Source organism: Chelonia mydas, chromosome 1 (assembly GCF_015237465.2).
Source record: "Chelonia mydas isolate rCheMyd1 chromosome 1, rCheMyd1.pri.v2, whole genome shotgun sequence".
Classification (NCBI taxonomy): domain Eukaryota; kingdom Metazoa; phylum Chordata; order Testudines; family Cheloniidae; genus Chelonia; species Chelonia mydas.
In genome coordinates, this window is record NC_057849.1 from 321,379,966 (window position 1) to 321,398,258 (window position 18,293).

At 42.6% G+C, this 18,293-nt stretch overlaps 2 protein-coding genes and 1 long non-coding RNA gene across 12 annotated transcripts in view; 1 reads left to right on the forward strand and 2 right to left on the reverse strand.

Moving 5' to 3' along the window:
- RINT1 (RAD50 interactor 1) overlaps nt 1-8,602 on the reverse strand; it is a 21,313-nt gene extending 12,711 nt beyond the window's left edge. The window contains exons 1-6 of one of the 7 annotated variants that reach the window (XR_006292317.1): nt 8,185-8,335; nt 2,881-2,962; nt 1,776-1,971; nt 1,290-1,531; nt 317-490; nt 90-239 (exon numbers count right to left, since the gene is read on the reverse strand). Coding sequence is in view for 6 of the 7 variants with exons in the window: in XM_007064655.4 (XP_007064717.3) it covers nt 90-239; nt 317-490; nt 1,290-1,531; nt 1,776-1,971; nt 2,881-2,962; nt 8,185-8,383 (1,043 nt within the window). In the remaining variant the exon portion in view is untranslated. Of the gene's footprint in view, nt 1-89; nt 240-316; nt 491-1,289; nt 1,532-1,775; nt 1,972-2,880; nt 2,963-7,846 lie in introns of all 7 variants that reach the window. The other 6 variants (XM_007064655.4, XM_037889164.2, XM_043551761.1 and 3 more) reach the window with 6 other exon arrangements.
- Nucleotides 8,603-10,273: 1,671 nt separating this feature from the next.
- LOC122466645 lies at nt 10,274-14,150 on the forward strand. The gene is made up of 2 exons (XR_006292328.1): nt 10,274-11,832; nt 12,339-14,150. It is a non-coding gene; the product is annotated as an uncharacterized LOC122466645 (long non-coding RNA).
- Nucleotides 14,151-14,152: 2 nt separating this feature from the next.
- Nucleotides 14,153-18,293, reverse strand: part of PUS7 (pseudouridine synthase 7) — a 47,324-nt gene continuing 43,183 nt past the window's right edge. For all 4 annotated transcript variants that reach the window (XM_037889167.2, XM_043551784.1, XM_037889166.2 and 1 more), the window contains 2 exons: nt 16,217-16,308; nt 14,153-15,161 (listed from right to left, as the gene is read on the reverse strand). In XM_037889167.2, the coding sequence (XP_037745095.2) occupies nt 15,025-15,161; nt 16,217-16,308 (229 nt within the window). In that variant the 3' untranslated portion in view covers nt 14,153-15,024. The remainder of the gene's footprint in view (nt 15,162-16,216; nt 16,309-18,293) is intronic.

Here is an 18,293-nt window from a genome sequence, read left to right on the forward strand (position 1 = left end):
TCAGCCTTAGTGAGAAATGTCCAGCAAGTTTGTTCATTATTCTTCCTGAAATTCCCTGTGAATATAAGACACTAATTCAAAAAGGATACGATGTTTGCAATTTCAGAAGCTGAGAAAACAGAGTCTCCAAATTATTGTATATTTCTGGAACATTAGCCGGTGCAGCAAGACCAAAAACCTGAGACTGTGGTGGCCCAACAAATGGCCAATGAAGGTGAGTTAATATTTCCTCAAAATCACTGTAACAGAAAATATACACATCAACATGAATCAACAGTACAATGCAAAGATGAAAGAACTATGGTGCATTTCCTACCTTGACAGTTTGTCCTTAAGAATTTTATGCCAGAATTTAACAGTAGACCTCACAAAAGTAAGAAGATGAGAACAAGATGACTCCTGAAGCTTAATATCCAATTCTGCCATGGATGCCAGAGTAGTAGCGGCCTCTGGGACATTGTTGGTCATGAGATACTGCTGAATATTATCACTATAAAATAAAGCAAAATCATGACTAGAATGCACTGAGGCAATTTTTAGCAACACTGAGGATAATTCATTGCTGTTTACTTGTCTTACTGTATAATGAAAGTGAATAAAGCAATTTTGTTTTTTTGTTTTGTTTTTTTAATAGAAAATATTTTCCAGGTCAGCAGCTAGGTGACCTTGCAGTTAGTGCCGTGCACTGCTACCTGGTACACCTACATTTCTGGTCCATGCCTCTTGCTACCTACGTTGAGGATGCACCACTGAACAAGAGAATAGCTCTTGATGAGAAACTAAGTGTTTTCAAATCTGTTGTGCAACTCATTTAAAAACTTTTTAGATAAATGTTTTATTCTCACCAAAACAATAAAAATAAAGAGATGTCAACCTACATAATGCAAATACATCTTTTTCTGCTCAAACACCTTCTTTCGGTATTATTAGATTCTGTACAGTTATGTGTTAAAAACAGATAGCGAAGATACAGAATTTATATTCAACACTGACAAATATTCTACTATTAGAGGTGCATCCTTCAGATTAGATGGTAAATTATGATCCCTTTCATCCCCATATCCAAAACACAGTAATCACCAAATTTAGTTGCAAACAAAAGCAATGGCATATCAAAATTAGATTCGAATTTTTAGTCAGTAGGTGAATTAACAAGGATTATAACTTGTTTGCATTTAAAAATATAGATTTACAACTCCAAAAATGTCTCAAATTTATTTATTACCACCTAAGCCCTAAACAAGACTGCAGGGAAAAGATACTTAGAAGTCAAAGTGGGCCTATTTTACCTTAACTCTTCTATTTGTGAAATCCATTTTAGATAAGCAAGGTGTCGTTCAACCTCTTCTATTTGACTAATCAGTACACCAAGATCTTCCATCCATGGCTGGGCTGTCAATAGGTGGCTATTAATTGAATCAAATAAAACAGTTTCTTCCCCCAGGAGCTGACTAAGGGACTTCTTAGAATCCTCTGCATTCTTTAAGGCATTCTGAATTCTTTTGGGGACTTCTGATGAAACTGTAAGTACCTGTATTTAGGGAGGAGTAATACATCTGACATAAAAGTACTAAGACCCCTCTTTCAGTGATTAAACAAATCACTTTTACAGATTCCCGTGCATAGTAAAGCATAAGAGAAAATCAGAAAGTGACAGCTTAGCTGACAACATTGTATAGAATGTTACCAAAATGGCTGATGCAATTAGATGCATGCAATTGGTGGTATATTTTTAATGTTTCAAGGAGTTGAGAAATAACTAACAGAATGCTTACCTGTTCCTCTAATTGCTTTTTATTTTCTGAAAGCTCCTCTATAAGTTTGCCAAGTTTCTTTAGACAATTAAGGTCAGTTCCAACTTCTCTTTCAACATATTCAGCTACAGAGTAAGGGATGTCACAGCGATCTGGGTCTCTAGTGACTTGTTCCCTTCCAACATTAATGGCTGCCATGTTTTCGTCACCTGCAGGACTGAGTTAAAGAGTCCGTAGTTAGCCACCACCCACACAGCACTATCAACTACCATGAACCTTCATATGGAATGGGGCAGAAGAAATTTCAGCTTAAGGATTTCAGTTCAATGCAACTGAAAATACTGTCTTCCATTCAGCTGCTCACATGCATAAAGATAGCCACATGCATAAGCCTTTGGAGAACCAGGGCCTAAGTATGCAAAGTATGACACTATTATATACTCTGCTGGGGACATTGTGCCCATCACTCAACAGAACTGAAACATGTCCGCTACCCAGAGAAGTCAGTCAGCTTTCATTTCCAATACCATACATTTTTCTAAAACCAATTCAATGTTTTTATGTCTGTACTAGATGGTATGTATAAAAATACTTGAAAATGTACAGATGACTTGCCCCTACAGGTAGTAAAAAGGCTCCAGCACTTTTAAATGGCAGGTATGCCATCACTAGCAAAGTATACAGTGGGATGTTGCACACGATCTGTTGACAGACAGCATTTTAGAGACATACAAAAGAAGACAATTCCCATAAATTATCAAATGAACTGATCATCTTAAATCTTTGCTTTGGAAGCAGCACCTCCTGGCCTACTGCTTTGTCAGTGGCCAGGGAAATCTGGAACTTGATCAAATTAGTCAAGTGTTTGATCAGATTAAGATCCAACTCCCCGCACCATCTTCAAAAATTAAAGTAAGTTTTAAATGCGTTAATATGCTTTTAAAACTTTATCTGACCTCTAAAGCAAGTTATCATTCCAACATCAAAAAGCAGATTTAAAACTATAATATGAACAAGCAGTTAAAGGAACACTACCAATGTAAGAAATTACTTCAGTTTGAAAATTTTTACTCTTTTTATAACAAACAAATGGAAGAGATTAATGAAATATCTTGTTCCAGTTTACCTTGTGTAGTTGACAGTGTTCTGTGTATTCAGTGATTTATTGTTTCCTTTTAGGCACACAGCAACAGGCAAAAGAGAAAAACCTTTTAAAAGTAGGAAAATGTACTTGTAACACCATAAAAATTGGCAGGTAAATCAAGGGAAGGTGTAGGAACGGACACTCCTTACATTTTTTTCCAATGAACTACATTTCAAGATAGTATCCCTTTTTATGAATCTATTAGTAATTTATTAAGAGACTCCCACCTTCACTGCTTGTTGCCCACATCGAAAATGAAAGGGGTTCTATGCTACACAAAGACTCTCCAAGAGACAGGGTTTTTTCCTTAGGGAAGGATTATTAATAAACTACTGGCTTAAGAAACTGAGTTACAGTAAATTTATTCTATTCATGTTCTTATATGGCCCTTATCACCAAACTATCTGAACATCTTTCAGAAGTGCACTGAGCAATGTAACTAACATCTGTCATGATTAACATCTGTCATATGTGGTGGGCCTCTTTTTTTCCTCCAAGGAGAAACTGTGTTTTTTAAAAATATTTTATTATACATGCACATAAACATCTGCAAAACTAATTATCTGCCTTCAAACTCTCACTTGCTATGAGGACTATAAAAAATTGACCACTGTTAGGCTGATGGTCTGTTAAGACCAGTGCCTATCATAGTGACCAATACTGTCTCAATGTTCCCTTGCAGTCCCCTGTCCATCTGCCTCCATCTATTGTTTATCTTATACTTAAAATCCCTTCTCCCAAAAGCCTAGGGTCTATCTTTTTATTCTGCATTTGTGAAACACCTAACATTATAGCAGCCAGGACCATGACTGGGACTAGAAGACATTAAATAATACATATAAAACTACAATACCACCACCCTCTGCTGTGGGCAAAATAGGAAAAGCAAGGTCGAAGAAGTGCACCTTTCACTCAAAACAAAATGTCCCAAGGCTTGTGGTGACTCTTAATTCCTGTAGAAATTCATTCCACCATCTTGGACCAGGCCCAAGAAAGCACTGTCTTCTGGACTCAGGACTATGAGGCCCAGGGTATTTACACTCCCCTAGTTGACACAGGGCATTGTTGACACTGCTTTAAGTCGAGTAAGTTACGTCGCTCGGGGGGGGGAACAGATGGACAGTTTTTTCACACCCTTGAACGACATAACTTAGGCAAGCCCTCAGCAAGTCATAACAACCTCTTGCAAGCAGAGAAGTTTGAGCACAATTAGGATGTGCCATGCCACCCATAGGGTTGCCAACCCTTCCTGTTTGGCTGGGAGTTTGGCGTTGCAGCAGGGCTAAAGCAGGCTCCCTACCTGCCCTGGCTTCATGCCACTCCCAGAAGCGGCAACACTTCCGGCAGCGGCTCCTAGGAGGAGGCACAGCCGGGGGGTCCTCTGCGCGCTGCCCCTGCCTTAGCACTGACTCCACAGCTCCCATTGGCCGGGAATGGGGGACCGCCACCAATGGGCACTGCAGGGGCAGTGCTTGCAGGCAGAGGCAGCCCGCAGAGCCTCCTGGCCACCCGTGAGCCTAGGAGCCACTGCCGGACATGTTGCCACTTCTAGGAGGTAAGCGCCACCCAGCCAGAGCCTGTACCCCCTTACACACCCCAAGCTCCTGCCCCAGCCCCCTCCTGCACCCAAACTCCCTCCCACAGCACACACCCCCTCCCACAGTCCTGCCCCAGCCCTGAGCCCCCTCCTGCACCCAAACTCCCTCCCACAGTGTGCACCCCCCAACTCTCTGCTCAGGGATTTCCCTACACCCCCCCTGAATTTCCCCAACCCCAGTTTTGTGAACTAGTTACATGCAGTGTTGCCGATTTAGTGATTGTTTGGAAAGCTGAATTGAAACTGAAACATTAATACACACTTTAAAAGTATATACAGTGTATGATAAAATACATGTATCTGAAAAAGTATAACAGATTTGAAAAGTATGAACATAGACTAGCTTCCTTATACAACTGTTGTTTTTTATGACAATGTCAGTGCATTCATTTCGGTGTTGTTGGCCAACCTAATAATTTCAAATTATTATTTGTAAGCAAAGTCTAAATGAGCTCTCCCTGACAGCTAGTGATGAGCTGGGGGGAAGACTTCAGGACCAGATTGTATTTACATTCACACCTAATCTACCTAGGTATCCTGCAAACACAGCAAATCCAGCTGTGTTGCCCAAGTGATAGATTTTGGCTGGGGTTGGGTTACAAATCACTTGAATACAGCGGGGGGGGGGGGTGTTAAATGTTGTTATTCTTATTGTCTGAGTAAAGGGCAGTAGAACTGTACTTAGCCTGTGCTGATTGAAGGCATCAAGAGAGAGAGTGGAGACAGGTGTTTTGCTTGATGGTCTGCCTGACTCACAAGTACTATTTGACCTGCCCCTCTCCACTGTTTAAAGACAGAGCTGATTAGTCTCCATAGAGAATCTTTTGTTTTGTTAAGTGACCACTACAGCTGAAATTACTGATAATCAGGTTTAAGTGCTTAGACCTGCTGTGGGACAGTGTTTCTGTGGAAGAGACGGCCCAGTCTGCACTAGCAGTGAGGTTCCCCCACTGAGAGCTCAGCTGAAATCACTGAGAGCTGGGTGGAACCTCAAGAGACCAACTCACAGAGGTCACAGTAGCAGGGTGGCAGCAAAAGGTGACAGCGCAGGGCCACTGGCAACAGAGGGATAGAGTGAACGGTGGCACAATGAACAACAGTGGCCAGAGCGAACAGTGAGCAGCTGGAGGAACGATCAAGGTGCCTTCTTGTTCCCCACTTGGGAGGTGAACTCATGTGAAAGCATCTCTGAACTCTGAGTCTCCACTGACCAAGGACAACACCAGTGAGTGTTAATGAGGCTGTTAAGAATGCTGGAGACACAACACAATTCATACAAACAAACATGGCTGTGGCATCATACTTTCTATTTAGGCAAGAGATACCACACATTACAAACTGGAGGCCAATGTTAAGTGCATTGTCACTTGTTCATCCTGAAGTTGAACACTGGTTCCAAACAAGACCACCAAATGCTCACTATCTTTCTGCAAAAAACTCAACTGACTGGCTAGAAGCATGTGGTGCAACAGTGAAAGACTCAACAGTTGAAAAAGTGAAGAACTCTCTCACCACATTCAAAAAAATTTGTATACATGGCTGATGAATGCACCGATGCAAATGGGCATCAAGTATTAAGTCACTGTGTATGTTATCTTGATGTCAGTGGTAGGCCAGTAGATGCATTTCTAGATGTTCAAGTTATAGAAGACACATTGGCTGCACCTGTGACAACCCACATCTTAGAAGAGTTAAATGCTTGTCAACTGGACCCCAAACAGATGGCGGCTTGTGCTTTTGATGGAGCTGCAAACTTCTCTGGAAGACATGGTGGAGTACAAGCTTTGCTCAGAGAAAAGTGTAACCCTAATTTCTCCTATACACACTGCACAGGCCATCTACTCCAACTAGCACTAGTACGAGCTGCAGACTCTTCAAAAGAAATTTAAAAAGCTATAAATGTAATGTCTTCGTTATATTTTTTTTCAGCAAGAGTCCAAAAAGACTGAATATCTTGGAAAATATAGAAGATGGACTGAAGTTCAAATTAGTCCAACCTGGGAAAACCCTCTGGCTTTCTCATGAGCAATCCTTAGCTGTTATCTTAAAATTACTCCAGCCATTATTACTGGCTTTGTAAAGTATCTACAAAGATGGGATGGATCTAAGTAGTGAGGCTGGTGAATTACTTTTGCTACTACGTTCTGAGAAGACTATTACCGTTCTCTCTCTTGTAAGTCTATTGTTGAAACCACTTGGGCCATTAAATAATGCCATCCAGGCATCCGTTACAACAGTAGTAGATCTTTGTCCAGCAAAAGAAGCTACATTTGGATCAGAGAGCTATCCATTGAAAAAGCAGACTTCAGTCCAGAAGTTGACTAATGAAGGCATTTATCATGAATCCTTAAGTGAAGAGGACAAGTGTTTAAGACAACTGAAAAAGTACACAGATTTGAGTCTTAAAAATCTGCAACAGCGACTTCTAGATTCTACTCAAACTCTACATAGCTTTTACAGATCCCTGTCCTATAAAACACCAACAGTTGAGTGGGTGAGGCACTACCACCAATGGGGCTGCCATGTGCTCAGGACAGAATAGAGACTTTAAACACAGGGTGGAATATCATACGACAAATGAATGAAGATTTGACTTCAACTTCTTTTTTATCATCACTAGTGGCTTGACCCGATCTTTATGCTATGTTTCCTGGGATGAAAGAAGTAGGAATTCATCTCTTGCTACTCCCAGTGACAACAGCTACAGCTGACCGTTCTTTTTCATCCTTAAATATAATTTTGTGTTCTGAAATAAGTAGTTTTCTTCCTGATCATGTGAATGAACTAATGAGCATATCAGCTGAAGGAATGGAAGTACCGGACACATGCGAAGCCACCAAAGATGAACGCATTGCATTCAAAAAGTTCATTAACAGAGATGTGCAAAATTATAACAAGAAACCAAGAAGGATATCTATGTAGTGCTTCATCAAAGGCTTGAATAGCCAACTTTAATTTGTTTGATGATTTTAAAACAGGAATTAAATCTAATCAAATGGTCATGAAACATTTTTCAGTTTTTACTATGGTGCCATACAGCCCACCTTCATCCTCATGGTCTCACCCATCATCAGCTCTGCCCCCCCCCCCCCATTCATTCAACCCCCCCCCCATTTCAATTCCTGGGGAAAACACTGCCTCTGCCCTAGCCCCCTCCCACCTCAGCCTAGTAAAGGTGAGGGAGAGAGCTAGCGAAAGAGGGTAGGGGGCTGGAGTGAGTGAGGGCAGGGGTGTGCCCTTGGGGAGGGGGACGGATGTTTGGGTTTGTGCAATTAGACAGTTGGCAACCCTAGCTACCAAAGCCAGCCACCAGCATCCCTGGAGACCACTAACTCCGCACCTCCTGCTCACCGTGGGGGGATGGGACTGCTCCTCCCCCTGCAGCAGGCGAGGGCGTTGCTCGCCCCTCCGCCCCCACCACAGAGCAGGGTGGGTGGGGGAAGAGATCTCCTCGGCCAGGGGGTCTCCTCAGCCTGCCTGCCGCACTCGCCTAGGCCCCGCACGCCATTAGCGTTGCCGTGGTCCCTAGCAGCCCCCCTTGGGCCCCCGAAGGCAGCCCCTCTCCTTGCTAGCCCCCCCGCAGCCCGCCAAGAGCTGAGGCCCCTCACACGCCGACATCGGGAGCGGGCAATAGAGGCCAGCCCCGCTTTCCCGGCCCGCCCAGGCTTGGGCTGAACGAGGCCGCTTACCGCTAGGGCACGGACGGACCCGAGTTATTCGCCAACCGCCTAGGGCTCTGCCCTGCCCCGCCCCCTCAGCTCCACCACTGACTGGCACCTGCCACCCCGGCGCAGCGGGAAATCCCGAAGTTGCTCCGGGTCCCGCGAGAAGTGGGCGGAAGGAAGAGAGAGGGAGACTGTAACATACCCACGGGTCTGTCCCACCCATCAGGAGCCCGTGATGTCATCCCTGCCACAGAAGAAAGCGCATGCGCGCGGTCAGAGGTTGCCGTTGCGTGCCCTGTGTTGTCGCCTATGCGGCGCGAGCCTAGGAGGCGGTTGGTGCTTCGCTTTGGCGGTGAGATGCCTCCTGAGAGAACCTGGCGCTGGGTCTCCGAGTCCCGGGCGTGGGGAGGGAGCAGCCCACGCCTTGCCCCATAGTGCTGCGGACTCACCGTCCCCGGAGGCCTGTCCAGCTCCTTAAGCATTGCGGGTTGGGTGGGTTGCCAGCTGGAGTTGCCAACTTTCTATTTGCAGAAAATCAAACACCCTTGCCCTGCCCCACCCCTTTTCCAAGGCCATGCCCCCCGCCCTCTGTTGCTGGCTTTCCCCCACACTCGCTTGTTTCACCAGGCTGGGGCAGGAGGTGTGTGTGTGTTTGTGGGGTGATGAGGACTGTGGGTATGGGCGCTGGGGTGCAGAAAGGGGCTCTGGGCTGGGGCAGGAGGTTGGGGTGTGGGAGGGGGTATGGGCCGGGGGGTGAGGCAGAAATGAGGGGTTCAGGGTGGGGGGGGGGCTCCAGGCTAGGGCAGTAGGTTGGAGTGGTGGGGGGGATGAGGACGCTGGGATGGGGCCAGAGGTGAGGTGCTGGAGGGGGCTCAGGGTTGGGACAGAAGGTTGGGGTGTGTGGGGGGGTGAGGACTCCAACTGGGGTGTGGGCTCTGGGATGGGGCCAGAGGTGAGGTGCTGGAGGAGGCTCATTGTTGAGGGGCAGGAAGGGGGCAGCCACCGGGGGGCGCTTACCTCAAGCGGCTCTCGGGAAGTTGCTGACATCTTCCTCCACCTCCTTAGCGGAGATGTGATCACGTGGCTCTGTGCGCTGCCAGTGCCTGCAGCCACTGCCCCCTCAGCTCCCATTGGTCAATGTTCCTGTTCCTGGCCAATGGAAGCAGCGGAGTTGGGGGTGGGGGCAGCACACAGAGCCCCCCCCCGCTCCAGCTATCCCTCTGCCTAGGAGTCAAAGGGAGATGCCAGCAGCTTCCCAGGTGTCGCACGGAGCCAGGTAGGGAACCTACCTGCACCGCCGACCAGAGTTTTAATGGCCCAGAGCTGTGCTGACCGGAGCCATCAGGGTCCCTTTTCGACTGGGCTTTCCGGTCGAAATCCATACACCTGACAATCCTATTGCCGTCCTGCTGCCATTGATGTCAATTTGGGGGTGTGGGGGAGGCAGGATTGGGGCCCTATGGGAGCTGTAGGGGGAATCGACTCCTCTTTCCAGTTAGCGGCAGGCTCTGCAAGGGATGGGTGCTGTGTCCTGTCCACTGATGATCAGAGCTCCCTCAGCCCAGGCCAAGTGCCAAAGTTAGCAGACAATATGAGTCAAAATCATGGGCATTGCCCCCCCAAACTGTAAGCCTGGGGCTTACAGAATTTGCCTCTCTCACGTGCGGCCCCGTTGGCCTGACTGGAACTGCCCCCTCAAATATAAAAGTAAAACTATGGCTATGCAAAAAGAAAAGGAGTACTTGTGGCACCTTAGAGACTAACCAATTTATTTGAGCGTAAGCTTTCGTGAGCTACAGCTCACTTCATCGGATGCATACTGTGGAAAGTGTAGAAGATCTTTTTATACACAAAAAGCATGAAAAAATACCTCCTCCCACCCCACTCTCCTGCTGGTAATAGCTTATGTAAAGTGATCACTCTCCTTACAATGTGTATGATAATCAAGTTGGGCCATTTACAGCACAAATCCAGGTTATCATACACATTGTAAGGAGAGTGGTCACTTTAGATAAGCTATTACCAGCAGGAGAGTGGGGTGGGAGGAGGTATTTTTTCATGCTTTTTGTGTATAAAAAGATCTTCTACACTTTCCACAGTATGCATCCGATGAAGTGAGCTGTAGCTCACGAAAGCTTACGCTCAAATAAATTGGTTAGTCTCTAAGGTGCCACAAGTACTCCTTTTCTTTTTGTGAATACAGACTAACACGGCTGTTACTCTGAAACCTATGGCTATGCAGAATAAGTAAGTCCAGAGCTGACTGCAAATAATTAAAAAGAGAGTTCACTAAACTGGGTGACTGGGCAACAAAATGGCAGAAGAAATTCAATGTTGACAAATGCAAAGTAATGCGCATTGTAGATTTATGGTTATATTCACAGTACAAAATGGTGGGGTCTAATTTGCTCTTACCACTCAAGAAAGACCTTGAAGTCATCGTGTATGAGTCTCTAAATACATCTGCTCAATGTCCAGTGGCAGTCAAAAACAGAACATTAGGAAAGGGATAGATAATGAAACAAAATATTTTAACACCACTATATAAATCCATAGTTCACCCACAGCTTATATATTTGATGAAGTTCTAGTCACCCCCATCTCAAAAAAGATACATGAGAATTAGAGTACAGAGAAGAATAGGGGTGTGCACAGGAATAAAAGTTTGGCCGCTTTTGGAAGGGCACTTTCTATGTCTTCCCTCCCCCGCAGCTGGAGAGCTGGCTCTCCCCCCGGGACCGGTGGAGCTCTCTTAGCCCCATAAGAGTTTTGTGCCCCTGCTGATTGGGGGGCCTATACCCCTGCTTCCCCTCCCTTGTTCATGTTGCTGGGCAACAAAAATCATTAGGGGTATAGAACAGCTTCCGTATGAGGAGAGACTAAAAAGATTAGGACTGTTCATCTTCAAAAAGAGATTACTAAGGGGGAATATAATAGAGGTCTATAAAATTATGAATGGTATGCAGGAAGTAAATAGGGAAGTGTTATTTACTCCTTCACATAACAGAAGAGCCAGGGGTCACCCAATGAAATTAACAAGCAATCGGTTTAAAACAAACATAAGGAAATATTTCTCCACACAATGCACAGTCAACCTGTGAAACTCATTGCCAGAGGATGTTTTGAAGGCCAGAAGTATAACTGGATTAAAACAATAGGTAAGTTCATGTCAGATAGGTACATCAATGGCTATTAGGCAAGATTGTCAGGACACAACAACCCCATGCTCTGAGTGTCTATAGACCTCTGACTGCCAAAAGTTGTGACTAAATGATTGGACGTATCATTCAATAAATTGCCCTGTTCTGTTCATTCCCTTTGAAGCATCAGGCACAGGCCTTGTTGGAAGACAGGACGCTGAGGTACATGGACCATTGGTCTGACCCAGTATAACCATTTTTATGTTTTCAGAAAAGGGTGGGTGCAATTCTCCATGCAAGGGCAAAGCATTGTTATTACAGATGCAGGAAACTGAGGCACAGCTGGGTTCTCCTCTATATTTACTGCAAGGTACTTGGCACACAGCGGAGCCAAAAATAATATTAAAAACAGATTCTTCCAGACCCAAGGAACTCACATGGCATCCAAAAGGATCTGCACCATCTCCAGATCCGGCACATCAAAATGCAACAATGGGTGGAGGAGGAGGGAAAAAACAGGCTCTAGAAAGAGGTAAAACAGCAAGAGACCATGGTATACGGGGCCTTTACAAGCAGAAAATAGCTGAAAATGTTAAGACTCACATTCTCCAGTTCATTAAGGCGACTGTGCATGGTGAAAGTGGCCTCAGAATGCCTGGAGGGAGTCTATGGAGAATGCCAGCAGATGGTTCTCATGCAAAGAGCACAGTCAGCTTGACCAGTTGCCTGCCATCCCAAGTGTAAGTGAGGAAGGGGGCATGTGAAGTGGAGCCCCAATATGCCTGTTTCACCACAGTTGTAAATTAAACTGCTCCACTGCTGAGGTTAAGAGACCTGCAAGAGTATTTTGGAGCCTTTCCATGGCACAATGAGAAAAATGGGCAGAGTGGAGAATCTGCCCTCTAATAATTTAGCCTAGGACGACAGATTAATGCCCTATAGTCTAGAGTTTAGATTTGTTTACTATTATTTGTACGGAACTAGCATAATAGACTTCCAATCAAATAAGAATTACTCATTCTTTGGATCTATTTTCAGTTTGGCTGGATCAATAATGGCAGAGTTCCCTCATCTCCCATTGTCTACATGGGCAATTCTGGGTGACCAGCAACTGAGAAAATCGGGCTACTTAGGACGCTTAACTTTAGACAACCATGCTTTAAAATGTTGTCATTGCTATATGTAAAGTAGCAGAATGGGATAAATATTACTGAAGATAATGAAGTAAACTCATAAGCTACCAAATTTTAAAAATGCATTTATTATTTAAATGATCTCCTGATCTGAAAAAATTGTGAAGAAACAAAATGGTTTTTCCTGAGAGAAAGAAAAGAGGTATCAATATAAAGCTGACACAGTTAATTTTCCAGTAACCAATTTAGATCAAGAATATTTGTCATAATAGATCTACACACTGAAGGTATAAAGCCTAAACTGGCATATAAATATGAATCAAATGAATCACCTAAATTTCTGCATCAATAAAAAACATATTTTCAAGACAGGCTGAGATATATGAGCAGAGTCAATGCTCCTTACACCCCTCAGAGGAAGAAAAAAATATGTTTATATTAATTTTTACTTGAAATAATCTCTGTTTGGTAGGGACTGTGACGCTGGCAGACCAGGTACCAGCTCATGCCAAGGCCTCACTGAACTTACAATGGTATAGCTGGAAACCAGTCTTGTTTACTTGTGTTAGCATCCTCAGATGCTGTTTAGACTTTATAAAATGCTTGTGGGATGCTGCATGCATTAATCTAATTTATAATCTCTGTAACCCAGGGTATACATTTATATAGAGTATATCAGCACACAGCTGTGGCCCATTGTAAACCTCTAACTGTATAACTCAACAAAACAGGAAAACCGCATTGATTAAGGTAAAGTACTCCTCCTGCATACAAGAATCGCCAGTTGAAAGCAATTGAAATATTGCATAGCAAAGGACAGAGACTTTGTTGATTCCATTCCTAACTCATGTCTCTTTTCAGTCCATGATTTTTACTGTCTAGCAAAGTTATGAATTTAAGCTCCCAGGCTCATCTTTTGAGTGTCTTGTGTAGGTTTCCTTTGAGGTGAGGACTGATAGGTAAGATATAGAGTGATCGTTTTGTGAAGTGTTCACCTACAGGTGATGTGGTGTTTTTGTCTTTTATCATTTTCGTGTTTGACTTAATTCAAGAGTGTAGTGATTGTCTCATTTCACCCACATCAGTGGTTCTCAACCCGTGGCCCAATCAGCACACAACTGCAGCCCATGTGACATCCTCAGGGCCATACAGGTAGCATATACATTGTGCGGATGGGGCCCACATAACACAGAGAACTGCATATGTGGCCCACAACGGTGAATAGGTTGAGACCCACTGACCTACATAGTTCTACTAGGGCATTTAGTGCAATGGATGAGGTTGTGACAGGCATATGTAGGACCCATAGATCTTGAAGGGTGTATTGTGGAGGGTGTTGACCATGGTAGCAGTGGAGATATGTCTGCATGGTTTGAATCTGTTACTCTGGTAGGATCTGGAGCTTTTGAGTTGGTGTATTCTGATTTGTTCGGAGCTTGTTTCTGATGAGCTTGGAGAGATTGGGGGTTGTTTGAAGGCCAGAAGAGGGGGTTCAGGAAATATTTCTTTGATGATACCCCAAAATGGGTTCCAGTGGGGGGTGGTAGGTGATAACTAGAGGTGTGTGGTCAGAGGGGTTTTTATTTATTGAAGCAGGTTCTCTCGGGATATATGGGTGGCAACACTGCATATTTTCTAAAAGTGAAATACTGAAATTTTCATATTGTTGGTATGCAAAACCCTATTCAATTTTTTATAAAAATGACAGTGCAAAGTGTCTCATGTTTAACAATTTATTAACACAAGCGGCACAAACAGGTTTCTTATTTGTTTGGGTTTAGAAATTATAAAGTCAAAATGCAACCTAACTGCTATCAATTGTTTTAGAATGGCTTTTTAATCCTTTCATGAAATGATACAGATTTGCCTTGCTCATCCATTGCCAGCAATGGACACACTAAATATGCTGGTATAAAGCAGTTAGTTGTTGATACAAACTGTCATCTGGGCTTTTTGGTTAACTTGTTTTCATTACCTGTTCTTTGGTACAGGTAGTAGTAGAGATGGGAAAAATGCACAAACATTTTCATAATAAAATGTACAGTTCAACTAATAAAAACAGATGTACATGTTTATATCACATAAAAAGCATGAAAAATTCTGCCAATAAAATCCTCTACCACATCAGTGCAAAAGCTGTTGGCCTTCTAAAGCGACATAAATGTATTCCTCTAATATAAATATTCATTGCCTTACTTTAATTAGCATTCCTCATCTGTAACGTTAGCACACTTGCAAGAAATTTTATTCTGTGCTGCATTCATGAAAGCATGCTGAATACTCACTGTACTTCTGGAGAGGCAATTACTGAAGATTTGGAATTGCTGTCCTAAGCCCATACTTTAAGATGTGGTTTTGCTACAGCTCAAGCACCTTATTTACTAAGGTCATTTAAAAAAACCCAATCTAATATTTTTATTATTTTACTAACACCATTTTGCATATAATCATTGAAGCTAATAAAAACAACTTAAAAAAATACGAATATTTTACTACAAATCTTCAAAATCAAAACTAGGGTTTGCACAGAACAAGTAAATATGAAAACACTTTCACATCTTAAAATCTTTACATGACTTTAGAGCATTTGTTCAGCGCAGCCATATAGTATTCAGTTGTGTCTGGTTTTTTATGCTTGTGTCCATTTTTAGCACTTCTCTAATTGCCATGGTAGCGTAAGTGGATGGAGGAAGAGAGAATTCCATCTTCAAGGCCTTGAATTTACCTTCTATTATATAAGAAAGAAGAGATTAACTGGCACATATAGTATACCTCCTCTAGGCATTATTTAAATTGGGCTGAAGGGCTCACACAATTTAAGAAATAAAAAAATTAATTTATCAACCATGGAAATGTTTTGTGAAATGTCAATTCATGCTACAACCTTCACGTATGTGGCAGATGTGAGACATGGAGTTTTCCCACAATGGGAAAAGTAAAGTTTCACTATTTATGTAGCAAATTTTATTTAAAACGAACAAACAAAAAACCCCACCTTTTAGTCATACAAAAATTCGGTATTTCAAGACTGCCTTCCTCTCCTCCTACAAGCCTTGGTTGTAAAGTAGTAAGGCCTATATGTTATAATTGGCTGTGTACTTTATTCAACAGTTCCATCACACAATCCTGACATGTTAAAAGTTCTTAAACTTTTAAACTGTACTAATTCTCCTAGAAACAAAATATTACACTTACTAATACCAGTTTGAACAAATAATATTTCTGATGCTGTTCTCCTAGCATGTCATCAATCCTATTTTAAACATTTTCTGTTATAATTTTATCCCCAGTTAAGCAAAACACTAAAGCGTGCACTTAAAAGCACACAGATCTCCCACTGAACTTCAATTAAACACATAAGTAGTCCCAATGAAGTTGAAAGTGAATATTCACATGCTTGAAGTCCAGCGCATGGTCAAGTGCTTTGCAAAATTATGGCCTCTGTCTGTCCCTCTTCAGTAAAGCACTTAACTAAGCATATGCTTAGTGCTAAGCATGTGCTCATTTGATTCTGTAGATAGCTAGAAGCAGAGTATAATGTAGTCAATATGATCTGCTGAGCAAATGCTTGCACTTTTGAAAAATCAGGTCACTTATATAGGAGCCTAATTTTGAGCACATCCTTTAACATTTTAGCTTGATGTTTTGTCAAATGTAGCCTTTTTATTTATGTTTACATTCAATGTGTGTGATATGTAGCAGTTACAACTTCAAAGCAATAGTTAGGTCAAACTTCATTGTTTACAGTGTATAAAACACCTGCAGAAAAGTTGTTACTCTTACCTTTAGCAAGAATAGGTGACGGTTTTCCTTCCAACTTATCCAAATCCGTATTAAATAATGGAATTCTAGGATCATCATATGCAACCACCTCCCTTTATGAAACACAGGACAAAGTTTTTTTAAATTTTGAAATACTCAATGTAACTGAATGCACCCCTGTATTCACACCCTATACACTATTGTAATAATCTTTGTACAAAATAAGGTATCATTTGAAAACTAACTGGTCAATCATATCATGATGAAATGTGCATAGCAACATTATATGTAAAGTTATAAACATAAACTAAAATTAGGTCTGGAACATGTTTACCAGACAAGTCTGAGTGAACCACTTCCTCAAAGACAAAGGACACGCTGGCACCTCAAGCCAGGTGTCATCAAAGTTGATGGGCAATCACCTGTCAAGTGGCCATACTTTGGAAAGGAAGTGGGAAAGCAGCAAACTGATCTGCATTTTAGCAAACAATAGCATGGCACCTCTTTCACCATGAGACTCCTTGTCTTTGTCCTCACAGCAGGAATGAACTTTATCTAGGAGTAACCCTCAAGAAAATGAAAAGGAGTACTTGTGGCACCTTAGAGACTAACAAATTTATTTGAGCATAAGCTTTCGTGAACTACAGCTCACTTCATCGGATGCATCCGATGTAGCTTACAAAAGCTTATGCTCAAATACATTTGTTAGTCTCTAAGGTGCCACAAGTACTCCTTTTCATTTTGCGGATACAGACTAACACGGCTGCTACTCTGAAACCTCAAGAAAATGCATTTCAAAGGGGAACTAGACTATAAAAGTGAGGGGGAAAAAAAACACCCCAAGTTTTCTCTCCCACTTTCACCTAAGACGACAAAAGAAACAGCCTTTTGACGTTGGGAGCAGATCCTGGCCTGAGAATTTGGTCAGCAATGTTACTGGGAACATGTGGTAAGGGATTTCACCTTGAAGCAAATCTAGTTGTTAAGTTTTAGTTACTAGAAAGCATTTTATGCTTATTTCTCTTGTAACCATTTCTGACTCTAATGCCTGATATTTGTACTCGCTTAAAACTTCCTCTTTGTAGTTAAATAAACTTTGTATTCTTTAAATCAAAAAGAATCCAGTATTGTATTTAAAATGAATTGTGTGGGTAACTCCATTTAAAGTAGCAAACCACTGGATATTGATCCCCTTAGAGGGCAACAGACCTAAAATATCTGAACTGTCCAGGAGAGGGCTGGACAGTGCAGGACACCAATTTTGGGGGGGAAGTTTGGGACTGGGAGTGTGTTGGGGGTCACCCTGCAAGTGGTAACCAAGGCTGGTGGTAACTAGTGTGAGACTGGAGTGTGCTGGCAGGCTGCAGCTAGACAGAGATACTCAGACTGTGACCTGCATGCTGTTTGGATGTTTGTGAGGGGCCCAGGTTGGGAGCTACAGCAGCGAAGCATTGTGAGGCACCCCAGTTGCAAGGAAAAGGTGACACAGTCCCTCACTGGTCTAGATTGGATACCCTGGAATGTCATACTCAACAATTACAAGTTTTTTATATCTAGATAGGCTGATTTTCTGATAAAACACGAGTAAGGTTTTATTCACAAAAAACACCACTAATGGACACAGACAAAAGATTTAATGCAAACACATATGCTAGTTGGTGAAGTTTCTCCCACATCACAGGTTTTTTCTTTGTAGGCTATGTCAAGATTTCTAATTATACAATAAACGTGGTTATTAGTGGATGGGAAAGAACTATGCCAACTATAAGAAAAATAGCATTCTACAACAATCAGAAGTGTTTAAAAAGTATTTTAACTTCTTCATGGCTGGATTAAGTACCTACTCTATTTTTCCTCTCCAGCCACATCATAGGAAGTCATCCAGTGTATAATGGCTACACTGAAGAGCAATCTTTTAAGTGCCCCCCATCCAAAACTCTGTGTATAGTTCTCATCATCTTAGACCAGGAGCTCTTCAGAGATCATGTCTGCCTGTTTTGTACAGTACCTATTATAAGAGGGCACTGATCCTGGTTCTGGTCTGTACGTGTGACAGTAATAAGGTTTTAATAGATAAGCCATAATAAATAATAATGTG